The 27,732-nt window shown below is 40.7% G+C and overlaps 2 protein-coding genes across 3 annotated transcripts in view; one reads left to right on the top strand and one right to left on the bottom strand.

The window, feature by feature from the left end:
• The window catches only part of LOC126381860 (venom serine carboxypeptidase-like), a 16,359-nt gene extending 13,530 nt beyond the window's left edge, over window positions 1-2,829 (top strand). For both annotated transcript variants that reach the window (XM_050031397.1, XM_050031405.1), the window contains 2 exons: window positions 72-206; window positions 511-2,829. In XM_050031397.1, the coding sequence (XP_049887354.1) occupies window positions 72-206; window positions 511-634 (259 nt within the window). In that variant the 3' untranslated portion in view covers window positions 635-2,829. The remainder of the gene's footprint in view (window positions 1-71; window positions 207-510) is intronic.
• LOC126381876 (venom serine carboxypeptidase-like) lies at window positions 2,020-27,732 on the bottom strand. The gene is made up of 8 exons (XM_050031414.1): window positions 27,575-27,732; window positions 21,953-22,275; window positions 8,430-8,542; window positions 6,204-6,377; window positions 5,360-5,527; window positions 4,327-4,586; window positions 3,846-3,977; window positions 2,020-3,500 (listed from the first exon to the last, which is right to left on the bottom strand). Exons 1-8 carry the CDS (start codon window positions 27,610-27,612, stop codon window positions 2,897-2,899), a joined length of 1,812 nt encoding a protein of 603 aa, XP_049887371.1. The 5' UTR covers window positions 27,613-27,732; the 3' UTR covers window positions 2,020-2,896.

Below are 27,732 nucleotides of genomic sequence, written 5' to 3'. Positions count from 1 at the left end.
CATCTAAGCAATTTCCACAAATCAGAGATTGTATGTTTGTAGTTGCTTAATCTTTTTTTTTCTTTCGATAGCGGTCAATACGACCTGTTCATCCCGTACAGTTTGTCAAAGCGAGTATTCAAGGATCTCCAGTGGTCGCAGCGAGAGCAGTATGCAAACGCGCCGCGTAAGCGCCTGCGCCATAACCCCGACGGCCATGTTGTTGCGTAAGTTTGATATTTTTATGCAGTTTTAATAATTTATATAAAATGTATATAAATTTTAGTGCAGTTTTCTTCAACACACGGCGATACGGCTCATTATCTATCACGTTGGTGTAACAGAAGGCTCGGTGAGGTCTATAATGGTTGAGCCAAGTGTCTTAGTGAAAGAAAACTGCACTTAAGATTTAATAAATTAAAAACTCATTGGTGCAAGTCGGGTTCGAATAGGCGCTACCCAACTGAGAAGCAAAAAGCCGGTATACCACAGGACTACAGTGACTTACTAATAATTTGTGGATATTTTCAGATACAAGAAGGCGGGTGGCAATTTTGTGGACATCATGATACGAGGAGCGGGTCACATGGCTCCAAAGGACAAGCCACATGTAGCCAAGTTCATAATAGATTCGTTTATACAGCAATTCCAATAGAGAACCTTTACATTAATGATATTGGTTGAATTTTATATGATAGCGTTATGTTTTATCGTGTATGTAGTATCGACCCCTTTTACATCTTCTTTTATACCTACTTAGGTAGCAACATAATTCTATAATCATCATCAACAGCCTATATACGTCCCACTGCTGGGCACAGGCCTCCCCTCAATCTACCGGAGGGATGGAGCATACTCCACCACGCTGCTCCAATGCGGGTTGGTGGAGGTGTTTTTACGGCTAATAGCCGGGACCAACGGCTTAACGTGCCCTCCGAAGCACGGAATCATCTTACTTTTTCGGACAATCAGGTGATTCAAGCCTGAAAAGTCCTTACCAAACAAAGGACAGTCTCACAAAGTGATTTCGACAATGTCCCCATCGGGAATCGAACCCGGACCTCCAGATCGTGAGCCTAACGCTCTAACCACTAGACCACGGAGGCTGTCATTCTATAATAATGTGATCCAAATATCAAGCAACAGTTATTTTTATATATGCTTGCTTCTGCCATTCTGCAATAATTATGTAACTGAGTATCCAATAAGAAAATAGGTAATTATCACGTTAAAGGTCTATATTGTTTTTGGTGAACGTAGCCTGGACAGTGTCTCATTTCACATAGCAAATGGCTGATGACTTCATCGGTCGTTGAACTTCTATGCTGTTTATTGTAAACTTTTATAAACTTTTTGTTGATATCTACAAAATACAGTTAGGAATCAATCAGTTTGTGGCATAAAACAATGCGTATTGATCGGGACACTCCGCCACGCCCGCAGCAATTCTTATCTGCGGGCTCGGCACGACTATCTACTGCCGCGCGGCGCGGAATTTATCCGAGGGCCAATAGGATCAAAGAATGCTATCCACGTGGATATATTAAATCGATGCGTGCACGACGTCGTCGTACGAGTAGATAGCAATTCCGCTAACAACTGTCACTTGCCGATAGTGGATAGTATATCCAAGTGCGTGCACGGCGCCAATATGGCTGATTTCTACGTATGACATTTCGATTGACATATATTTATCTGCCTCCCGAGAGTGGCAGATAGGCTTGAGATAGGCGTCGTTAGACAAGTATTTGCAAGTTATTTTGAATAAAAATGTGGTGAATAAAAATGGCAGTAGATAGTCGTGCCGAGCCCGCTGGCGCCTGAGCTATATTTACCTCACCCCCTCTGGGTGTTACTTTAGTCTCAACGGCTGTAAGCCTCTAAGGAATAAAGGAGAGCGCGCACAAGCCGTTTGTCTCACTCTCACTTACCTGATTTGTATGGAGTGTCTTGAGTGTGCTGTTATGCCAATGGCATAACTAAAAACCATGCTAAATACCATGGTCACAAAATAAATTGTTAAGTGAAAGAAATAATAAGTATATGTAAACATTTTTTATTATCTATCTTATATGGCTATATTATTAACAGACTCTAAAATTAAAATAAAATCACATTCAAAATTTTCACAACAATTTGACTATTCTAAACACACTTATTTCCGAAAGAATTATTTTAAGTATATACAGACAAGCCATCAATGGCCCCGATTCCTGCAGACTCCTCCTAATTTTATTTTAAGTTATACCTGTCATTTTCTTATCCGCCGAAAAGGAAAGGGACGGATGACTGACAGCTGTTAATTTTAAAACGAATGAGTGAATGAATGGATAACTCGGGCAGATCAAATAGGTGCCTCGCTGGTATGCAAGTTATGCAACCCGTTTGACGTGTAGACGACGTGACGTGATAGACGAACAGTGTTACTTTCACTTTTATAAGTGTGGATTCTATCATCCATCACCCTTACACACTTACACTCACACGTATTAATTAATACACACACTTTCCTCGATAGATCTAAAATTCTAAATGGTACTTACAAACGACAGTCCAATAAAATCATATATTTACAAAAGTACACTAGAGATCTCACTAAGTGGAAATAAAGCGATAGACAACGAAGATAATAACTTGGTCAAAGAATAAGATAAGTATCCCAAAACATTGAGACGCAATAAAGGAGGAACACAGTAGTTTCTATATAATCAAATCCGGTTAATCTTAGGATTTACCACTGAGCCATGGTAAATGTTAGAAAAGAGATGTTTAGAATTTAAAATTAAACTTACTTCATCACATCACTAATTTAAGAGCCACGCTCTTGTTGGTCTAGCATTCTTAATGCTACTTTTAGGGAAAAATAGGGCAGTTGTTACCCTCTTGCTTTCCGCCCAAACTACTACTACTTACTTAACTATGTTAAAAATATATCATCAGAATTATTATCTACGTTATTATAGAAGAAGTCCTCATTTCTTTTTCTCTGTCTGTAGTATAAATATCCGCCAAAAATAAGACATAAGGCCAAAAACACGTTTAGAGTAATGCTGACAATCGTACCCGCGGACGGGCCACTGTCTTCACCGGGTCTCACTATAGTCACCTTGGAACTATTTTGGATTGAAGATGACTTTGTATCAACTTGACTTTGGTACGGTTGTGCGGGGTTGACTTTAGACGGTGGTTTACTTGTCTTAGATTTTGTGGTATCATTGTCAGATGCTTGTGGAGTGATAGTGGCATCTGTAGTGCTAAGCGGCACGGTAGGGGCGCTAGTATTCTCTTTATGTTGAGGTATTTCAGTGGATTTGGGAGTGGTGGCGGATATGGGAGCGACAGGTTTGGGAGTGGGAACGGATTTGGGAGTGGTGGCAATTTGACGCGAGGTCTTGTCGATATCTATGCCCTTGACGAAGGTGGAGACGAGCTCCAGGGTCGGGGCTGGCTTGTCGATAGGTACGAGGTGTCCCGCGCCCCGCACTAGTACTTCTGTTAAACCGCCACCGGACCTGACGTATCTGTAAGATTCAGACGATCATAATTAGTCATTTATACGGTACGTGGGTAAGTCTTGAGAAAGTATGTCTTTTTTTGACGTCTCTTATTCCAGAGTTGCGATTCGCGAATGCTAAGGGATTTCACTCAGTACAAAGTTTAAGTCGACAGGCCTGAGGGTGTGAATGCGAATCTTGGCTCAGGGCGTCGTCTGAGAGAATTATTTGATAGAATTAATAGACCTTAGTGGGCCGATAGCGCTAAACGCTGAATGAGGGAAATCATCGACTACATCGGTGAGGTCGGTATCGGGGTCCTAAAGACTTGGGTATATCGTATATAGTTTCTAATAGAACAAAATATCTTACCCAGCTATTGACTCGTTGAACCACCACGTTGTTCTAGGAGCTAAAACGAACTCTTGCTTATGACCCCAATGCCACTTGTTCCAGCGCGCGTCTGAATTGGGAACGCACGGGACTGTCAAATCCAGCTGACCACTGTTGAAAAGAAAAGGCCTTATAAATATTTAAGACTTTTGGTGAATTTTGTCGTGTTAAAGTGGTGGCAGCTCAAATCGCGTAGTACCAGATATTAAGAACAGAACATGAAAATGCCAGACGGGCGTATTATGCAATTGCCAAGCCGCATATTTTGACTAAGGCGTAGAGTTTGTGAAATTAGGATATGTAGAGTTAGGGCTTGCAGAGTTACAAACTTGGCTCTACGTGGAATCTGTTAACTTTTTTTATTTAATATAGCCATACGGCCTTGGCCATATTTTACATAATAAAAGGTACGATCTACAATATTCCTATCCTACATGAATAACAAAAAAAATGCACTTACCAATAAATCATGACCCTGTAATGATCCAGAAGCTTTTCCATATCTGTTTGCACGCGTGTCAAGAAGTCTGGTACAAGTTTCTCCTGTGTCGTGGTGTTGGAGAAGGCAAATCTGATGCTGCCTACATGGATCGCTTCCCTGACATCTTCTCTGGCCAGAAACTCCACATACCCTTGCAGCTGGTAGTCGTCCGCCAGCACGTTGTATGTTTGTTTCTGATTAGAGATATCGCTCAGTTTGTCCAAGAGCTGGTTGCGGAGCTGGAACAATAGGGTTTGTTTAATTTGACTGCATCACAGTTAAATTATAAAATGCTAATCTACAAATAGAAGCCAGTGTAAGATGTCTAAAATCAATTTCTATACAGTGATTAAAACACATACCTAATAACGGGTTCTTACCGCGTTTAAATGGCTTGCCGGATTAAAGAACATATTAGTGCCATGAAGAAAAACGACGTGCAGAAATCTGCTATAGCTGAGCATGTACTGGAGTCGGGCCCTAACCACTGTTTAACAATCCACAAATATTATCGACAGAACGTCATTACATGCCCAGACTCGTACATAGGTACATAAAAATTTCAACAGGGAAGACGGGTTCAAATTATCGACCATGTGGAATCCAGTAGTAGGTGTTGTAAAAAGCTTGAAACGGCCTAATGTGGTGAAAAAACGTGAGGACACAGTGAGTGCGGTTTGTCGTAGTGAGTTTGGTGCGAGTTCAGATGGTTCCGAACATTCCGATATCAAAAACATAAACAAGCGGCAAAGAAAGAGGGTAGACAGATATGTCTGCCCGTAGAAAATTATGGATCTACCTACTCCACTCCAATCTCATCAGTCATCCCGTGATCATGGCACTTGCAACAGTGTCGAAATATCGGGAGTCTCATATCCCCATTTAAACGCGGTAAGAACCCGTTATTATGTGTTTTAATTATGATAATAACCGCGTAAACTTAAAACAATTCTATACAGTGGTAGATTACAAGCCTAGAAACCACGTTTGGAGAGGAGGTAAGAGTACTTACGTCATAAGCAAGCTGGCTCTTGTTCTGGACTACTGCCGCAGCATACAGATCTTGCAATGTCTTCACTTCTAACATGCCCTGGTTGTCCACCAGGCCCCACTGGTAGAACGCAGCCGTCAGGTTCACCACGTCATCGCGATTTTGTACCGGGTTGCCGAGTATCAGACCCTGAAATCAGACAGATTGGCTGTTATTAAGGTTTAATCAAATATAAGCTAGTTTTGATATCTTATTTCTCCGAAAAACGAATTTTGGGTTTTCAACGAAGTTAGTGTTACGTTACGAGGTCTAATATTAATAGTAAGTAAGAAGTATACTTATATTTTGTATTAAAAACCTCTAGCCATAGAGGCGGTTAATCAGCTTGCGACAACAAACGTTTCAGGACCCTGATATCGATCACGCCGGCGTGGTCGACGATTTTGATCATCCAGCGCTTATCGCTACTAACATATTGCTTCATCAATGCTATCCTACCAATAGGGTCGATTCTTTCAAACATAACTTCTCAAACAACGCGTAAGCCCAGATTCGCGTTGTTTTAAATTAACGACATTAGTCTTGAGATACCTATCCTATTCATTGTCAAAAGATTAGACGTAAAGCGATTCAAGGAAAAAATCAGAAGGGAAGTGCGCGTAAGTTTGAGAACTGCCTTAGAACATCTTAGGTCTTCATAATACCTGTACCCACCTAATCGTATGCCCACTATGCCCTGAAACCTGCACGCGGGAGGATCTGATGAGCGCTTCTGCCCGTGCTACTGCCGTGGCAGCATATTGGGCTGACAAATTATAAATCACGTTGTTCGACTTGTCATCGACAAGAAAGAAGAAGATAATACCTGTAGATTGACAGCCCACTCCTCAGGCAGTGGTGACGCCGCCAACACCCGGGAAGCCAGCCCGGGCACGTAGCGGCCTGCGTACGATTCCCCGGCTATGTATAATGGAGCTGTGCGCAGCTCCGGGAAGATTGTCAGGAACTGTTGTAACGCGCTGTACAGGTGGTTCGAGTACTGTGGGAGAAGATTATAGTTACTTATTATATTTGGTAGTTGGTGTTTTTTTCTGACAGAGGGCAGCAGTAACAGTCAGTACTATTCAGAGGCGGAGGACAGGAGTTCTAGTATGGCTTTGTAATAGACTACTCTGGGCGTCATCCCATTCGCGTCAAACAGAGTACTGCGGGGCAGAAGGCAACAGGGAAACCACTGCCCTATTTTTCCCTAAAAAAGTAGCATGGAGGAAAATGCTACACCGACAAGAGCGTGGCTCTTAAATTGATGATGATGATTATATTTGGTGCGGTCAAATAGAGAATAGGAGGTAAATCAACAATAACACAAGTCAAAAAAACTATCTATAAGTAATAAAAAACATAGACCTATTAAGTCGCACAAGGCCCGACTTTAAATTGGGCATATCACGAAATGCCGGCACATCATGGTCTGGCCAGTTTAACGACAGGCCCGCGACATCCATACCAGTACCACTTTTAGTAGGTATCTGTACCAAAAGCGACACCACAAAGCGAAAAGTGATAGTGTGTTGTGTGTAACCTAACCTAACCTAACATATATATTTACTCGTATTTAAATCAACAGATATCAATTTATTCATACCTGTGTAGCTTCAACTATGATATAATCCTACTTAATAGCATGACATCTTCAAGGTAAAAGTGAATTAGCATATTTGGAAAACAATAATAAACTTGTTTTGGGCGAATGAATACGACAAAGGGATAATGGGTGCCTTACTAACCAAAATACTCTATTATTATCAGCGAGTGAATAATCTTTCAATCTGATACGACACGATTCATTTATAATAAACATTATAGAAGGAAAAATTGAAGGGAAGAGAGGAAGGGGTAGACCTAGGATAACATTTATGAAACAAATAAAAGAGAAGGTGCAGGTCGTGTCGTATCGGGAGGTGAAGGTTTTGGCGGGAAGAAGAGAGGAATGGCGGTTACTCCACCGACAAGAGCGTAGCTCTTAAATAGAGAGAGAGAATAATCTTTGTGTGGTTCAGTGGTTGAGCGTTGGGCTCACGATCCGAGTCCCGGGTTCAAACCCGGCGCGGACATACCACAAATATTACTTAACGATCCCTAGTTCGGTTAGGACATTACAGGCGGATCACCTGATTGTCCGAATGTAAAATGATCCGGGCTTCGGAAGGTACATTAAGCCGTAAGCCGTTGGTCCCGGTTACTATTGGTGTAAGTAAGTAAATCGTAAATGTCAATAATAATGACACCAGGGTTGATGGGTTGGTCATCCACCTCACAACCCACACGATAGAAGAAGAGTAAATATACTAAACGTTCATTATTCGAGGTAGTAGTGGTACCTACTTATTTTGGTAGTTCGTCGTTTAAAATGCCTTGATTTTACAAAACAGATTAAGGGTGGCTTGCGTAAGGGTCTTTAAACATGTTTAGTGGCTATTTAAACGCGTTTAATTTCTTAAACACGTTTAGCATCTTGCACAACAAAATTTAAGTTGAACTACTTATATACTTATTTCAAATGTATGCATCAGCTTATATCGCAGTATCGCGGATTCGATTCCCGGCCCGGGCTTTAAACCGGCTATATCAGCTTTTTGACTTTAAATTAATATTTGGAATATATTTAATTTTTTTTTTTTGGTAATTGATATCACGCTGTTTCCAGCATTTGTGCCCGATGGCAATGAGCTCGCCCCTAAGGTTCGCCATTAATTTTAATTTAAGATATATAATTGTAAAACATAACTGAATTTAATTTGATATAAGTAATTTAATTTAATTTAATAGAATGTAATTTAATTTGAACCATAGTCTGAAATAAAGGAATTTGAATTTGAATAGGATTATAACCTTATTAAGTACGTAAGATTATGAACAAGGTTGTACTGACCAGTGATCGGAAAACCCATATTTAAAAGGTTAACCGTTATAAACGGTTACAGATTCAATCTATCCTTTAAAACAGTTAACCTATAGAAACTGTTAGCACACATCAAGGGTTAACCTGTGAATATACGGTTAGCCTATTAAAACTGTTAAAACAACTGACCATGTCGTGGCTGGTTGCGAACCCCTCCTGGTGATCCGTGAAGCTGTAGCCGGTGCCGATGGGGTTGTCGATGAACAGCATGGAGTGGTCCCGGCTCCATGACATCTCGCGACCTAGAATGTTCGAAATAACCAGGTTAGGTAAGTACGGTAACAAGTGCTAATATATTGTATTGCACTTTGCAACCATGTCACATTAACTTTTTTGACAAATTAAACCGTAAGTCTCATTAAATGTCAAATATGATAGTGCGACAGGGTTCTAAAGTGGGTAAGTACATGATATTACTCATGACTGTACTGTTAGATAAAACAAAATCGATTGGTCTAATCTCGACTGATACATCACTACCTAACTCGTATCTAACTCGTACTGCATATTGAAGCTATAGAATACTAAGACATGGCTTCGGCCTTAATATTTTAAAAATACATCAGACTTGATTTCCGCCAAATAAGAATATTATGATTAAAAAATAATAACAACATACGACCTGGTTGTATGGGCTATGTTCCCTTTGCCTGTCCTGACAAAATAACCAAATAAAAAATGGAAGCTGTAGTAAAATATTAATCTGCTTATACTGGGGCCTTAAGGCCACATCGAAGCAATTCATCTAAAAGCAATATTGCTATTTCACATTTGTGTGCATTGCGCACTTACTTTTATATGCGCAAATGTCAAATTGCAATATTGCTTTTTTAGATGAAATGCTCGATGTGCCCTTTTTAACCCCTGTGTACTGAACTACCATTCTGTTTTTTTATTTATTTATTGCGGCTTTGGTAACTGGACACACATTCTGTGAGATAATAGCACTGAGCCGAGGTTCGCGCCCACCTGGGCACCCTCAGACATGTTTTGTTGGATGAGAACCCTCAGTATTAGTTTATGCCATCAAGCAAAAATAGGTACAATAACTTGCGTTAAAAAACAAACGGAACACGGAATTGTAACTTGAGTTAGTCATGTAAACAAACTTTAACAGAATTTAGTTCGAACACTTCAAGGTTACATACCTACTTGGAAATACTATTCTAGTTATTCATTCATTATTATATAAGTAAGACAAATATTTTTTATGTCATTTGGACGACAACGACTTATTGTGGATTTGCCGCATATGACATTCACTACTTTCCCGGACAAATGGGGAGCGCTGAGGGCTCTTACCGAGTACCATTTTGTAAGACAACAGGCCTAACGGTGCCCGAAGGACGCTAACCTCGGCTCACGGCGTCATCTGAGGGGAATATATTTGAAAGAATAATTTGAACCGAGTGGTCCGTTAGCGATAAGCGCTAAATGAGAGACCTGAATGAGACAAACGTCGGCCACGCCGGCGGGGTCGGTATCGAAATCCTATGTTTGTTGTCGTGAGCTGATCGACCTATGGCTAAGAGTAATCAGGGGGGGGGGGGGGGTTAAAATGTCCGCATTGAAGCAATTCATCTAAGAAAGCAATGTTGCAATTTGACATTTGCGCATATAAAAGTAAGTGCGCAATGCAAACAAATGTCAAATAGCAATATTGCTTTCTTAGATGCATTGCTTTGATGTGGCCATTTTAACCCCCCAGGTCGTATATTACGTGCTTCGATGAGCTGATAGTGGTAAGAAAAAAGATAGCGCAAAAGGTCCACCTGGGTCCTGAAGTGTTTGTTGTCGCGAGCTGGTAGATACGTGGCGCTGGTGGACACATGAATTCGGTACATGTAATGTGATGTATTATGTATGTAAGTATGTAAAGAGCCATATAAAATAAATTCAAGCTTTGTAAATGAAAAATAGTTGAACACGTTATCCGTTTTCAGTACTCGGAACATTGTGGGAACAATTATGGCACGCTACTATTGCGCAATGCCATTCTTTTGCGACTTCCTCATTTGTTTCTAAAGCCCTGAACACACAGGCGGCGTCTCGCGCGTTACCGGAGGTCTTGTTAAAATGTTCCAGTTTGTACACACGTGCACTCATTCACACATAAATGCGATTTCATACAAACAAACTCCCGCCCCCGTACAGTGGGCCGGATTTAAAAAACCTGGATTTGAGAAAAAAGTCATCATTCCGCTTTTAAAAAAAAAACATTCGATAGGAAATATGATTTAATTTGCAACAACATTTACTTTATTCGATTTTTCGTTAAATTGAGTCTAAGAATTCCGAATACAAACTACTTGACAATCTAGTCAAATGAGACACTTTTTTACGAAACGTCAAATCTAAAGTTTTGTTTGGAGTTTGTATGGAAACACTGTTCTGTGACGTCATCAATGAAAGCGGTCAAACGTCGTACTCATTAATATTTAATTCATAATTAAAATTAGAAAATATGACTAATAGTAAAATGAGATTGATTTTTAGTCACCTTAGAATGGCTTCTATTTCTAGATATCTCTACTTTATCTTTGACTCAGTCAAATACCTTTTTTTTTTGACGTGACTTATTGTAGATTTGCCACAGATGGCATTAACTACTTGGCCGGATCAGTCAAATACCCTATCTTTCGTTTTTATTACTAAAACATAATATCATGTAATCATCAGGTAAATCAGAAACAGAATGAAGAAGAGAGAACCTCGGTTTGCAAACTATATTTAGATTATATCGCATTACGCATAAGTCAATTATTATTTATTTTCCTTATACCCGTCAGTTGCCCAGATGCTACAATTATGATGCAATATACAGGGTGTTAGTGACATAGTAACGAATACTGAGGGGGATGATTCAGACCTCGATTCTGAGTTAATTATCATCATCATCAGCCCATTAACGTCCCCACTGCTGGGGCACGGGCCTTCCCTATGGATGGATAGGGAGATCGGGCCTTAAACCATCACGCGGGCCCAGTGCGGATTGATGGTTATTAACAACTGCTAATGCCGGGACCAACGGCTTAACGTGCCTTCCGAAGCACGGAGGAGCTCGAGATGAAAACTTTTTTTTTTGTGGTCACCCATCCTATGACCGGCCATTGCAAAAGTTGCTTTACTTCAACAATCGCTGACCGAGCGCGTTTACCGCTGCGCCATCGAGCTCCTCCCTGATCTGAGTTTTTGCGACGGAAAATTCCACTTGATATCAACTCAATATGGTCTGAATTATCCCTCAAAGTTTTCGTTACGATGTCACATACAACCTGTATTTATTTTTACTTAAGTACTTCTCTGTCACAAAAATCTACAAAGATTCTGAAACAGAGAACACTCTAGAAATATGTCGTGAATGACGTAAATATGTTTGTATATTTTTTTACTGTGGAATTATAGTAGTTATAACTAACGTCCAGTGGTTGAGCTTTGGGCTCTCGATCCGGAGGGGACATACCACAAATATTACTTTGTGATCCCTAGTTTGGAAGGACATTACTGGCTGATCACCTGATTGTCTGAATCAATAAGTACATAATAGGTACATAACATAGCGTACATAAACAGCCTATACACGTCCCACTGCTGGGCACAGGCCTCCCCTCAATCAACCGGAGGGGGTATGGAGCATACTCCACCACGCTGCTCCACTACGACTTGGTGAAGGTGTGACAGCTAATAGCCGGGACCAACGGATTAACGTGCCCTCCGAAGCACGGAATCATCTTACTTTTTAGGACAATCAGGTGATTTAATCCTGCAACGTCCTTACCAAACAAAGCACAGTCTCACAAAGTAATTTCGACAATGTCCCCATTGTATCGTATTCATAATTTCATTTTATATTTTTCCGCGAAATTGAATGTCGAGATTCGTTTCTAAACGTGTAGCGCCATCTAGCGCACTATGAGTCCTACTAATGACAACCGGGAGCCACCCCCCCGCGCCCCGAGAGTGAAGAAAAAACTATGGACACGCGTGTGCGCGCTCTCTTATAAATAAATCGTTTTGTCCTAATTTAATCCGTAAATCCGCTTGTAAGCTAATAAACTAGCATATTCTACGTGTTATATGAACAATTGGTGATAAAAGTTGATCCTGCATTGGAGTTCACCATCAATTCGAAGCCTCAGCTTGATACGTGCGCCGGCCGGCTGAAGAGGAATTCCATCACCCCGGAGCGGTTTACTGTGGCAGCCCAGGTAGGACTCATATTCTATATACGCCAGGAACCGAATCTCGACCTCTCGAACCTTTAGATTCCGAAACCAGGCGTGTTCATTAAGAAACGCTTGGTCCCCAGACGTTGGCGAGATCATCACGCGTTTTAAATTTCTCGTCCCGCCACATCTTTTTGGTGCCGAAACCCGGGAACTTAGGCGGTTCCCATTTAAATTAATCTTATTAGAGTCATATCTGATCTAATTCATTTTCTAAAATATAGTTTTCAAACCGACGCTATTTTGTCTAATTACATTCAAATCCGTCCGCCATCTTTCGCCATTTGCATAACTTTCATCTAATTTCCAACAATTACATAGCAAAATATTTTTTGTAATTTTTTGCTAAAATACGAACAGTTTGCTATTTAACAAGTGTTATTTCATTAAAATAATCGTTTCTAGATCTTTTAGCTATAGAATTATATCAATTTATTTGAAAAATAACAAGTGAACTTGTTTAAATCGGTTTGCCGTTGTTCGTATAATCCGACTCATAACGAAAGTCAAGCGTACGCACAGACCTCACTCGTCTTGAACGACCTCCGTAAATCTGTCGCGTTATTGTTTGTTTACATTCTGTCCGAGATCGTATTTTATTTGTCTTTCAAGCGGATTATTCACTTTATTTTAGTTAATAAATCAAGTGGTGTTACTGAGTGTTATCTATACTAGTAAAATAAACAATATTCTAGTGTAAATAGTGCGTAATTGGTAAAAGAAAAAGATTGTTGTTTCGACAAGTAAGTTTTTGTGCAAATTCTCTTAACTAGCCGGTGCATATAGATTATACTTGTCATTATTCGCACCAACAATTTATTCTTAACCTATTTATTTACGTAGCTATAATCGTAACTCGTTATATACCTATATCATCCGTACACCGGCCGAAACAAATAAGGTTTAGGTTAGGTTTCATAGGTATATTCTCATTTCGTATCAATTGTTTATTTTAGAGACACCACTTGTGTTACTCAGACTTCAACTCGTTAATACCGACTTCTCTTGTAAACTTACCTTTGTTTAGATAGGTTTTCGTTCCCGTGTAGGTATTATTCATAATCGTAAACTCGTTATCAGTTTATCAGTGCATTTGAGTTTCTTCAGTATTCGCGCGCGTTTGTACTTACATAAACGTTTGTCTGTGCTCGATTTATAGGTGTTTCAGTATGGCTACTTATCGAGTTAAGCGTACTAGCATACCTAAACCTAAAGTAATGACTAAATCAGTTCAGGAGGAGTCTCCTACCATACACGACTTACCATCACTCCGTCGGAAACGTACTTTAGCCTATAATCGTATGAAAAAGATACTCGATGTTGCTCTGCAAGCGAAATCCACCTCTCTGCCTGATGATACAGAGTTGTTTCTCGCGCACTACTCGTCGGTTTCTAAGCTAATAGAAAGTTTTGAAGACGCCCATGGCGATATACTTACCTTGCTGGACGAGAAGTGCGAAGAAGAAGAAGATAGTTATCGTGAACAGTTCGACTCGATGTATTTTGACATTGTAGCTGTTTATTCGCAGTTAACTCGTAAATCCGAGAGCCAATCCACAGCTCCTTACCGACCTGCTTCTGCGCCTACTGTGAAATTACCTAAGATCGAAATACCGAAATTTTCGGGTAACATTAAATCTTGGCCCGAATATTACGACATATTCAATGCATTGATACACGAAAATGGATCTCTTTCCAATACAGAGAAGATGCAATATCTCGTCTCAACATTATCCGGCGATGCCTTGGGACTCATCCGTACTTTTCCCGCTCAAGGTATTTACTATGAAGAGGCCTACCGTACATTAGTCGCGCGTTATCGTGATAAGCGCGAGCTAGCATTCACGTGTTGGAAAGAGATGCAAGCCGTCAATATTAAGGCGAACACACCACTCGAGTTCCGCCGTGTTCTCGATACTTTTAATGAGAATCTTACAATATTAAAAGGACTTGGTTTGCCGACGGCTCAATGGGACTTTGTTCTGTGTTACTTGTTGCTTTCTAAGCTCGATTCCAAAACCCGCTGTGAGTTCGAACAGGCTCACCCGACAACGGAATTACCGTGTTATGCTACGTTGAAGGATTTTCTGTATTCAAAATGCGAAGCCCTTGTTCGTGACACTCATTTCTCTTCTCAAGCTCGTAGTAGCAGCAACAATCCCCGCACTTTAGACTCGAAGAAATCCAATCAAGGACACAAGGCTACCACTTCGGTGTTCTTGTCTAAAACTGACAAAGAATCTGAAAAGCCGGTTGTCAAGCAACCCAAGCCGCAGGTCAAGAGCTCCTCGCCCGTTTCTTCGCCTTCAAGCGTATCGGCTTCTCAATCCGCTGTTAGTGTGAAGTGTTCATATTGTAATTCGGATCATTCCATTGCACGTTGTGTTACTTTCACTAACCTCCCGTTACAAGCTCGCACCGACTACGCCAAGGATCATCATTGGTGCTTCAACTGCCTAAAGAGTTCGCATGGCGTCAGGGATTGCAATTCTCTTTTCAGGTGTCAGAAATGCCGCCAAAAACACCACACGCTTCTTCATAATGATGACAGTCATCCTGCTGAAGATGTATCTACCTCTCAAGAGGCTTCGTGTCACTCTCCGCAAGTCCGTGTGCTTACGAGTATTGGCGACAGTTCCGTGGTTCTCCTTTCAACTGCTGTAATCAGTGTCATGGATTCGTCGGGCCAGTTTCATTCCCTTCGAGCTTTAATCGACTGTGGTAGTCAGGCTCACTTCATCACCGAGCGCGCCGCTCATCGCTTGGGGCTTGACTGCGTTCCCTCGGCTCGAACCATCAGTGGCTTAGGCAAATCTTCGGCTTCCGTGTCTGGAGTGGTCAAGCTGAAAATCGGATTAAATGATAAGGTTGTGTTCAATCTCGATGCATTAACTATACCTAATATATGCGGATACGTACCTAACGTGCGATTGAACGCGACATCATGGCAGCATTTGCGCGACTTACCTCTCGCGGATCCTAACTGTTGTAGGCCCGGTCCGATCGACGTGCTTCTAGGTGCTGAAGTCTTCTCGTCTCTTCTACTTCCTGGAAAGGTTGGTGGAAGCTCTACTCAGCCCTCTGCGTTGAACACGGTCTTCGGCTGGATTCTCCTCGGCAATGCTAGCTGCGGGAAGGATACCGAAGCTGAGATTAATTCTTTTCTTATTACGAATGAACAACTCTACAATGAGGTGAAGCGGCTATGGGAGTTAGACTCTATACCGCAATCTTCACATCTCTCACCTGATGAGCAGAAGTGTGAAGACATCTTTTCGAACAAGCATTCACGTGACACATCCGGCAGGTATACCGTTGCTTTACCTTTCAAAGAGGGTAAAGAAAATCTCACCTTTCCAGGATCACGTGATATTGCACTTCGTCGTTTTCATGCGCTCGAACGTAAACTCAACAGTAATCCGGTTCTAAAAGAACAATACTCGGAATTCATGAATGACTATCTCCAAAGTGGTCACATGAATGTCGTATCGCCCGTAGACTTGACCAAAGGGAGGTATTATATACCTCATCATTGTGTCCTTCGCCCTGATAGTGCCACTACGAAGTTACGCGTCGTGTTTGATGCCTCCGCTAAAGACATGACAGGCAAATCGTTAAACGAAACTTTACTCATCGGTCCAAAATTGCAAACGAACATTTTGGAAATTCTTATCCGGTTTCGTATTCACCCTGTAGTCTTCACATCCGACGTGCGTCAAATGTATCGACAAATTTTGGTTCAGGAAGAGGACCGAGATTTTCAGCGCATCTTCTGGCGCTCCGACTCTACGCAACCAGTTCAAGAGTACCGCTTGAACACCGTCACTTACGGTGTTTCTTCAGCTCCCTTCCTGGCGTGTCGTGCTGTCAAGCAACTCTCTGAGGATGAAAGTGATCTCCATCTTGCACATTCCATCGTTCAATCCGACATGTACATCGACGACGTTGTTACCGGCTTTCCTGACTTTCAGCAGGCCTTACAAGCTAAATCTGAAATCATTGACCTCTTGGGCCGAGGCCAAATGGAACTGCGAAAGTGGGCAAGTAACTGCCCTGAGCTGCTCGCCGACTTACCTCCGGAGCATTGCCTCACTAACCAAGTGTCGATGGACGTTGAAAAGTCTCACACTTTAAAGGTTCTTGGTTTAATTTGGGATCCTCAAAGTGACACCTTTTCTTTCGAAGTTAAACCGCAAATACGAAGGTGTACCCGCCGCACAATCCTCAGTGAGTTGGCTCGTATTTTCGATCCATTGGGCTTCTTGTCTCCGATAACACTGTCATCTAAAATCTTAGTACAGAAGCTTTGGATACTCAACGTGTCATGGGATGATGAACCTCCGCCTGAAATCGTTCAACAGTGGGAACTCATGCTCGAGCAGTTGCCTACTGTCAAATCCCTGAGAATTCCACGCTGTCTTGCTTCACCGACGCCGGTGTCCTGTCAGCTTCATGGATTTGCAGACAGCTCTGAATCCGGATACGGTGCTGTAATATATTTGCGCTGCTGTGACCCTGACGGAAATATTCAAGTGTATCTCGTTGCTGCAAAGTCTCGCGTCGCTCCCACGAAAAAGGTCTCTCTGCCGCGTCTGGAGTTGTGTGCCGCAGTCCTTCTCGCCGATCTCCTGAAAATAATCAAAGAATTGTACTTACCATTGCTGCCGATCACCGATACTTACGCGTGGTCCGATTCTACTGTGGCTTTAGCTTGGATTCGATCTCCTTCCTGTAGATGGAAAACCTTCGTTGCCAACCGAGTCAGCCATATTCAGGAGTCCATACCCGGAGCAAACTGGCATCATGTACCTTCTAGCGACAATCCGGCAGATGTCGCCTCTCGTGGTCAAATGCCAACCGAGCTCGTTCACAACTCGTTATGGTGGGCGGGTCCTCCCTGGCTTGTTGATAGCTCAGATAGATGGCCTAGCGCTGGTCATGATGAGACCCAAAACAACAAAATCTTACAGGAAGAGAAAGGTCAGACTTTGCTCGTTAACGATGACATTCGTCATTTCATCGATCTGCTTCTTGAGAGATACTCTTCAATTCGGAAGGTTCAGCGTATTCTGTGCTATTTAATTCGATTCGTTCATTACTCGAGACGCAAAGATAGCGTTCAATCTTTGTCGTCATGTCCTTTAAGTAGAGTTGAGCTTCATCATGCGCTTCTAGTTATCGTTCGTCACGTTCAAGCTCAGCATTTTGAAAAAGAAATTGCTCAGTTAAAAGAACAAAAACTTCTTTCTAAGCAGTTCAGGAAACTCAGCCCTTTCTTGGATGATCATGGTGTTCTCAGGGTGGGCGGTCGGCTTTCACGTTCCGGCTTGGAGTTCGAGCACAAGCATCCCGCTTTGCTGCCTCGGTCCTCACGTTTTACCTACATGATCATTGAAGAGATCCATGCCGAGAATGGTCATCCCGGAGTGAACACTTTGTTGTATTTGCTGACTCAGCAATTTTGGCTTCTTTCACCCAAACGTGCCATACGGCATTGTTTATCTAAGTGCTTGAAATGCTATCGTATGAAGCCCACTCCTCTTGAACCGTATATGAGTGACTTACCTTTTGTACGTGTTAATCAAGCGAAACCATTCTCAATAATCGGTACTGACTACGGCGGTCCATTCCGCATAAAACTAGGAAATCATCGTGGTGCGAAAATCGGAAAGGCTTACCTTTGCCTATTCGTGTGCTTCAGCACAAAAGCAGTACACCTCGAAGTCGTTTCCGACCTCTCGACAGACGCATTTCTTGCCGCACTGCGCAGATTCGTAGGCCGTCGTGGTAGAGTCAGCATTATTCACTCGGACTGTGGTACGAATTACGTAGGCGCGAGTAACCACCTAAATTCATTGATGAACTCAGCCGCTCGAAGTGAGGGCATCGAATTCCGTTTTAATCCGCCATCGAGTCCTCACTTCGGGGGAGTGTGGGAAATCCAGATCAAGGCTGTGAAAACTCACCTTTACCGTATCGTCGGTACACAAACCCTTAATTTCGAGGAATTAACAACATTATTTGTCCAAATCGAAGCTATGCTTAACTCGAGGCCATTATACCCGATTAGTTCAGATCCCAACGATCTTACCGTTCTAACACCCGGTCATTTTCTTACGTTAGAACCAATGACGACCGTTCCTGATGAGGATTATTCGAATCTGAACCTAAATCGTCTCGGGCGATGGCAATTAATACAGCGTTTTCAACGTGACTTCTGGGTCCGTTGGAGGAATGAATACCTCAATTCTTTAATGCAACGCGCAAAATGGACATCATCGGAAAAACCATTATCCGTAGGCTCCGTGGTAATACTTAAGACAGACTCGACTACGCCTTTGCACTGGCCGTTAGCACGCGTTCATGAGCTACATTCAAGCCCTGATGGGGTCGTGCGCATTGCTACTGTTAGATTAGCAAACGGTGTTTTCCTGACAAGGCCTTTAACTAAGCTTTGTCCGTTACCTACGCGATCCGATTAATTCCCCATACGTTTACAAAACAAGTTCATTAGTAAGTAAGTTTCTTTAAATTCGCTTTGACAAATTAGCACAGACTGTTCGTATTATTTTGTAAATAAATTCGAAAATACTAGCCGTATTTTGGTGGGCGGTGATGTATCGTATTCATAATTTCATTTTATATTTTTCCGCGAAATTGAATGTCGAGATTCGTTTCTAAACGTGTAGCGCCATCTAGCGCACTATGAGTCCTACTAATGACAACCGGGAGCCACCCCCCCGCGCCCCGAGAGTGAAGAAAAAACTATGGACACGCGTGTGCGCGCTCTCTTATAAATAAATCGTTTTGTCCTAATTTAATCCGTAAATCCGCTTGTAAGCTAATAAACTAGCATATTCTACGTGTTATATGAACAATTGGTGATAAAAGTTGATCCTGCATTGGAGTTCACCATCAATTCGAAGCCTCAGCTTGATACGTGCGCCGGCCGGCTGAAGAGGAATTCCATCACCCCGGAGCGGTTTACTGTGGCAGCCCAGGTAGGACTCATATTCTATATACGCCAGGAACCGAATCTCGACCTCTCGAACCTTTAGATTCCGAAACCAGGCGTGTTCATTAAGAAACGCTTGGTCCCCAGACGTTGGCGAGATCATCACGCGTTTTAAATTTCTCGTCCCGCCACACCCATCGAGAATCGAACCCCGACCTCCAGATCGTGAGCCCAACGCTCTAAGCACTCGACCACGGAGGCTTTTAATAACTACATGCGGTGTTATATTATATCACGACGTTATATAGGTATACGTATATATATAATCATTGAAATATTTCAAGCGTTCAACGCAGTACTTATACTTACAAGATATTTCTCAGTTTACTCATACCATAGGTCACACAGACAATATAGAACTCTCTGTGAAATAAAACAGAATGGGACCTTGTATTGAGAACTGATCGATATTCACTTGAACACAGATAATTATTTATAGAGCGGTAACTTGGGAAGAATGTACTTACTGTGACTGCAATAAATGTTTTAACATGCTACATTTTCGTTCCATTTTGTATGTAGGATAAGAATAGACCGATAATGGACGAGGGTTGATAATCTAGGTAAATTAAAATTAAAAATATATGTTTTTTAATTCGGACTTTTGTTCATCCATAATGGTTAGTAAGTGACTTATACTATGTTAGTAAGCATATATAAAATTAACATGACAAAAACCTAGTGTGAGACATGGATGTCAATCCAATGCCTCACAATAGGACAGTCAATTCTGTCCGCCACCACGTCGCTGAATCTTCGTCTTTTTCTGTGGAGTAGGACTATAGAATAGGGAATAATACTACGTATAGAAAGGGAACTCTCCGGTTTCTCTCTCTAGGTTTACCTGACCTTACTTACTTTAGTCTTCAAATACGTCATATACACAGATGCGCGTGTACGATAACGTCAATGTGTAGTGTCCGTGTAAAACGAAGTTTATTTTATGAAGTGTCCATGGTGTGCTATGGCACCCATTTACTTTTAAATTCTGTGTTTATCTAGGTTAATTACGTGTGTGTCTACGTGTCCGAAATAGACGTTTTTATTATTATTTGAAAGAAAGAAAGAAACATTTAAGTATTATTTTGTGACACCACAGACACAGATAGACAGGTGTAAGTACTTAAATTATAATTTATTTCAAATAGTGATGAATTGATTGTTTTATAAAGAAGGTCAAAAGCACTTTGAAACGACGAACACTGTTACTTATAAGTTTTCATGAGCGTGGAAGAAGCGCCTTAACCCAGAGTAATTATGTATCTAAGTATGTTGTATAAAGAACCACACATACATATATCTGGCTTTCTTATCACTAGCATACGCAGAGGTTTTGAGAATCTCAATTTTTAAACTGCAAAACAGTCTTTTATCTGTGTTTGCTCAGAGCGCAGTAGGTAATATAGGTAAGTATGTGTATGAATATTTTTGGCTCTAAAACACCTCCTTGAAATCTTATCTTTTCAATATGGCAATTTGCGAATGATATAAGCAGCATGCACGTGTTCGTTTGACCCGACTGCGGCGAAGAAAGACGAAGGGTTATGGGTGTGACCGCTATGTTTGTATGTACAGTCATGAGCAATATCATTTACCCACTTTAGATCCCTGTCGCACTATCATATTTGACATTTAATGAGATTTACGGTTTAATTTGTCAATAAAGTTAATGTGACAAGGTTTCAAAGTGTATACATATTAGTACTCGTACCGTATGTGTCTGTACGTCTGTTCCTTCCTAACTTCATTAGAAGTTAGATAGGCTTATGTCTTATATGACATTAATTCGCTTACTACGGCTTACGACCACGGCTGTCTACTAAACATCACTATTCGGAGGAATTTCTGCATATTTCCTTGTTTCATGCCTATTATACAAAAGTAACATAGGTACATAAACTGGCGCTCGCAGCGCTCACAGGGTGGGCAGAGCCACAAATAGGTACCTAACTGAAAGGTTCCAAAAGGTGCCAAAAGGAAACTAATTACTGTTTATAAATGGTGACAACTGATCAACCCATCGCTCATTAGTGGCATAAAGGCTACAAGGTCCTTCATGTTGGAGATAGAAGTGTGTTTATTTCACTCTCAAAAGAAAGGTAGTTAAAGACAGAGGTACATCCATCGCAAAATGAACTAAGGAGCCTCACTGAGCTCAGCAAAAAATATTATAAAAATATTATTATTCGTCAGCAAAAAATTAGTATCGATCGCCATCGACTCGCAAAGAAGAAGAAGACCTCACCGAGCTTTCTTTTAGACCAACGTGGTGAGCCGTATCGCCGTCGGTCGAGCCAACTGTTTTTAAGAAAACTGCACATACTTAAGTTAAAATTAATAATTCATTGAAGCAAGTCCGGTACCGGAACCACAGAGACTACAAAAAAAAGTATATAGTAAACAATACTCACGTTTCAACTCTCCGTCATATTGAAAGGGTCCAATCTCAAGAAATAGGCCAGACAGACTGGAAGCACCAGGTCCGCCTTGCAGCCATATGATCCAAGGGGTCTCGTTGACTGGTTTATCCACCACGGGGAAATACCAGAAGAATGTATTGGAGTTGTATTTTTCGTCGACTGTGAGGAATCCGGCGTGGCTGGTGATGTTGAGGAAGAGTTTTTTGTCGACTACAGAGAAGGTCTTGGCCTCTGAAGTCTTGTTTTGTTTGATTAGTGGCGTCAGGAGTAGTGCAGGCGATTCGGAAGACACAACTTGGATGGCGGAAAAGGCGCTGGAAAAGATATTTCAAACATTACAAACATCACCACGTAGAGTTGGCTTAGGGGACATCTCGTCCCAGTCTTAAACTTGACTTAAACAGACGAATTTGCCCTTTTCTAATTTGATAGTGGGTAACTGGGCCCACTATGATTTAGTTGTTGGGACAATTACACCATTGATTATTTTCTAGGGGTTTTTTGGGCCCTACGTGATGCTGCCTCGAACAAACTATCAAATTAGAAAAGGGCAAACTCGTCCCTGGGCCCAGTTTAAGACTGGGACGAGATGTCCCCTAAGCCATAGAGTTGGCTCGACGATTATAGACGACGATACGGCTCACCACCTATCACGTCGGTCTAACAGAAAACTCGGTGAGGTGTGACTACTTAGTTCACCTAGATATTTTTAGTAACTTAGAACCTTGTGATAAATTAATAATTAATAAATTAAAGTCAGATCACTGTGGTCAACAAATATCTTTCAACTTATTTATTGACCGCTCTCTGAAAAAGGATGTTACATGCAATCCCATATCAAGTAGTCGTTTAGAACAATTCAAAGATAATATGTCAAACAAATTACCAGAACTTCCTTACTGTGATGACCCAAATTTGTTATATAACTCCCTATTTAATCTAACAAAATCGGAAGTTAGTAAAGTATTTAAGGCAAAAACAATTAAGAAAGCAGACACACCAATTTTTAGTGACTGGGCGACGGTAGGAATTTATAAGAGTAGAAACAGGTTGTATGAACTTTATGAAGAAAGAACATACAATCATAGCGTAGCTTTTCACGACTATGTAAAACGGTATTCAAAAGTTTTCAAACGTGTTTGCGTTACCGCGAAGGCAATGTTTGTTAGCAGTAAAATTAGAGGTAGCTCAGATATTATTAAAATGACTTGGAAAGTTATAAATAGCGAAAATGGGAAAGTCAAAGCACGCGATCTCGAGTATCAATTACAAATTGACGGTAAACTACTCACAAATGATAAGCAAGTTGCTGAAACTTTTGAAAAATTCTTTACTGACATTCCATTTTCGACTACCAAGGACTTGAAGTCATCTCCTGCACTCGCTCAATCACTTGTAAAGGAGCACATAGATACGTCCAAAGTAGATAAACTAACATTTACACACGTGAGTCCTAGGGACGTCTTAAGAGCTTTTAAATCTTTAGAAATGAAAAAGACTGCAGATCTTCATGGTCTCTCTGTTAAAGTCATTAACTCCGTGATTGATTGCATAGCTCCCTATCTATCATGTATATTTAATAAATGTGTAGACAATGGTGTGTTTCCAGATTTAATGAAGCACAGTAAAGTCATTCCATTGTTTAAAGCTGGTAGTACTTCTGACCCTACTAATTTTAGACCAATATCTATACTACCCACGCTTAGTAAAATATTTGAAAAAATTTTATTACTGCAATTACTTCAACATTTCAATTTAAACAATTTAATGTCTAATAAACAATTTGGTTTCACAAAGGGTCGCTCAACAACCGATGCTGGTGTTGAGTTAATAAATCATGTTTTTCAGGCTTGGGAGGAGTCCAAAGATGCTATTGGTGTCTTTTGTGACCTTTCCAAAGCCTTCGATTGCGTTTGTCATGATATATTGATCGCGAAACTTCGTCACTATGGAATAACAGATAATGCCATCGCTCTTTTGGAGTCGTACCTTAGTGGCCGCGTTCAGAGAGTTGATGTGCATGGCTCCAGATCGTGTGGATCTAACGTCACTATAGGCGTCCCGCAGGGCTCAATTCTAGGTCCATTTATATTCCTAGTTTACATAAACGACCTACCTAGTCTTGTAAAACATGAAGTGGTGCTGTTTGCAGATGATACCTCCTTACTTTTTAAAGTAAAGAGACGACAAGATTCCTTTGACGATGTAAACAACGCCATTTCAGAGGTAGTGGATTGGTTTACTGTAAACAACCTGCTACTTAATGAAAATAAAACAAAATATGTTTATTTTACGTTATCGAGTGTTAGTAGGCCGCTCGATTCTATTATTGTAAAAAATAAGGAATTGGACCTCACGGATACTGCTGTATTTTTGGGAATTACTTTGGACGCTAAGTTGCAATGGAGTCCTCATATTGATAAGTTGTCCAAAAGGCTCAGCTCAGCAGCATTCGCGGTCAAAAAAATTCGTTTAATAACCGATGTAGAAACCGCGCGATTAGTTTATTTTGCCTACTTCCACAGTCTAATGTCGTACGGCATCTTGCTGTGGGGTCATGCTGCAGATGTGAACAGCATTTTTGTTCTGCAAAAGCGGGCCATTCGGGCGATTTACAAATTGGGACCCAAGATGTCACTTAGAAATAAATTTAAAGAAATTAATATTTTAACTATGGCATCACAATATATCTTTGAAAACTTAATATATGTAAAAAAACATATAGGATTATTTGCAAAAAATAGCGATCGGCACATTGTTAATACCCGGAATAAAAATAAACTTGCTTTACAAGTCAGTCGATTACATAAGATTACTAAATCTTTTAAGGGGCAATGTATACGTTTTTACAATAAGATTCCCATTGACATTCAGAATTTGCCTTTCAACTGCTTTAAGAAAGTAGTTAAACAAAAACTTTACAAAAAAGGTTATTATAAAGTTAGTGATTATTTAGAAGATATGAATGCATGGGATTAACTGTCTGAGAACTGATATTAGGCAGCTAAATTACTCAATTGTATATCAATATTTTATGTTTATTTTATTTTTTTTAAAAAGAACGTCTAGGGCCCTGTGCCGAGGTTTTTCTTGCAGCTTCTTTTCCCCGGCTATACAGGTTGTGAGAAGCTGCAGTAGTTTTAGGCGGATGAGACGTTCGTTATGTAAAAATTGACGATTCAAAGTGTAACTATGTTACCTACTGAATAAAGATATTTTGAATTTGAATTTGAATTTGATGGATGGTCCTCTGGCTACACAATACTACTACTAGACTACTACATTATCATCATCCCCCTAGCATTATCCCGTTTTTCTTCTTGTCCGGTTTTTTACAGAAGCGACTGCCTGTCTGACCTTCCAGCCCGCGAAGGGAAAACCAGCCCAATACAGGTTAGGTCACATACCTCCGAAACCCATTTGTCGGGTATTTGGGTTTCCTCACGATATTTTCCTTCACCGCTGAGCACGTGACAATTTATGATCCAAACATGAATTCGAAAACAAATTCGACAATCATTGACTGCTACTACATTATAAAGATAGTAATAATTCCTAAATAAGTAATTGAATTAAGTTGATTACATTGTAGATAGGTATGTAAGTAAGTACCTAATTATTTTGTAAGTCTGGACCTACTTTGTTGCAGTGTCAACAAAGGTCAACATCAAATTTATCAACTATCTACACTGTAAGTACTGTAACTAAAGTATAATCAACATATCAGAATTTAGTAGAAAAAGCGAAAAAAAAACCGCGATAAAACGATCGATATCTACCTACCTACTAACCATTTTTTATGTTAATACTCGCTCAATCTTATGCCGATCAAGGTCATAGTATGTTCAAAGATTCATTACATTATAAACATATTTTTGATCGATTTGAATATAACCTCGCGTAAGTATTATTCGGTTATAGTATTTTTCTTACTATGATAAATTAGTATATTTGCGGGGTTCGAATACAACCAAGACGGGACCACCCTGGAGAGCAGCCCCGGATCTAGAGGGGAGCGAGTGGATTGGGCACATCTGACCTGGACATCTTGAAAGTTTCTGGAGCGCCGAAATAAATAAAAAAGACGAGAATATACTGTACCTATACAGGGTGTAAGTGACATCGTAACGTAAACTTTGAGGGATGATTCAGACCATGATTCTGAGTTGATATCAAGAGGAATTTTCCGTCGCAAAAGTATGGAACTGAAAAAAAATTGAAAAGCACAAAAATTTTCATGTATTCTCCCACAGGAAATTCTACTTGATATCAACTCGGAATCATGGTCTGAACCATCAACCTCAGTATTCGTTACGGTGTCACTAACACTCTGTATAGTAGGGAACAAACTGGATTCGCATTTAGAAAGGCGAAGACGCGCCAATGTGACGTCACACACCACTTAAAAAAAATCTAGGGTCGTCACTGCAACCCACTCACTATCAAGAGTCAGGACACTCACAGCAGGGGGAATCACTGTCAACGAATAATCTTCGGTCGAAGATTCTTCGAAGATTATTAGTGAGTAGGTATCGTATTTAATCTAATGTTATGGGCGATACGCTGATCCCTTATCACCATAAGGTTCATCATATCCAGCTTACGACATCGTATCAACAGTGGCTGCAAGTTGTCTTTGATTACTTGTGGCTCTGCCCACCCCATTAGGGATTACGGGCGTGAGTTTATGTATGTATGTATGTAGGTATCGTATTTATTATAAGGTCTTCTTCTATCGTGTGGGTTGTGAGGTGAATTACCAACCTCATCTACCCTGGTATCAGGGTTATTATTGAGCCGCCAAAGGCCCCTGACACGGTTCATGTAACGACTACTTACTTACACCAGTAAGTAGTAAAAGGTTATAGGTACTTATACATATTATGTGTTTATATTATTGCAACTTCTTTCACCCTAAGGTTGCCTGGAAGAAATTGCTATTTAGCAATAAGTCCGCCTATTGTAAACACTTCATTTGTAGGTACTTGTATTGTTTCTGTTCTGTATGTGCAATAAAGAATTCATGCTTGGACCTTAAATGATTATTACGTGCTCAGTGGTGAAGGAAAACATCGTGCGGAAACCCACATACCCGATGCGTTTCTAACCTAACCTGTGTTGGGCTGGTTTTCCTTTCGGGTTGGAAGGTCAGACAGGCACTCGCTTCTGTAAAAAACTGGACCTGTCAAATCTTCAGGTAAGAGAAGAGCGTCAATTATGGAAGTTGTTGATAATATTATTTAAATTTTTGTTGGTTAACAGAAGATCTGCTGTTAAGCTCAATACGTTCTATTGATTCTGATTTTGTCTAACGTAATCGGTAGAGTAATTATGGTATAGGATGAGATAATTATTTGTAATTAGATATAGGTAAGTACATAGTTTGATAAACAGGAAAATGCAAGAAAATAATAAATAGATACCTATATCGATATGAAAATTGTAAAAGTCAAATGTCCAATCAAACAGGCATTCGCTTTTACAACGGCCCTTTCATTTAATTTCACAACATTTAACCGGTAAAAGCGATTACTAACAACTTTGTTTATATAAGTACCTACTACCTTGTTCCTTGGAAACTAATAAGCTAATGTTTGTATGGTGTGAGCTTACCTTAAGGCTAGGAGTAGGGGCAGAATAACGTGATCCATGTTGTAAGGAGGTAGAGGTTCTCTATGTGAGGTAAAACTGCATTTTATTCACGTGCGGTAACGGCGCGGGCGGCGTGGTGTCACGCGGCGGGGCTAGCGGGGACTGGCGCCCGCGCAGCG

This window comes from Pectinophora gossypiella, chromosome 1 (genome assembly GCF_024362695.1).
Source record: "Pectinophora gossypiella chromosome 1, ilPecGoss1.1, whole genome shotgun sequence".
NCBI classification, from domain to species: domain Eukaryota; kingdom Metazoa; phylum Arthropoda; class Insecta; order Lepidoptera; family Gelechiidae; genus Pectinophora; species Pectinophora gossypiella.
The sequence above is the reverse complement of the archived record's forward strand: the minus strand, read 5'-3'. Positions and strand labels throughout refer to the sequence as shown.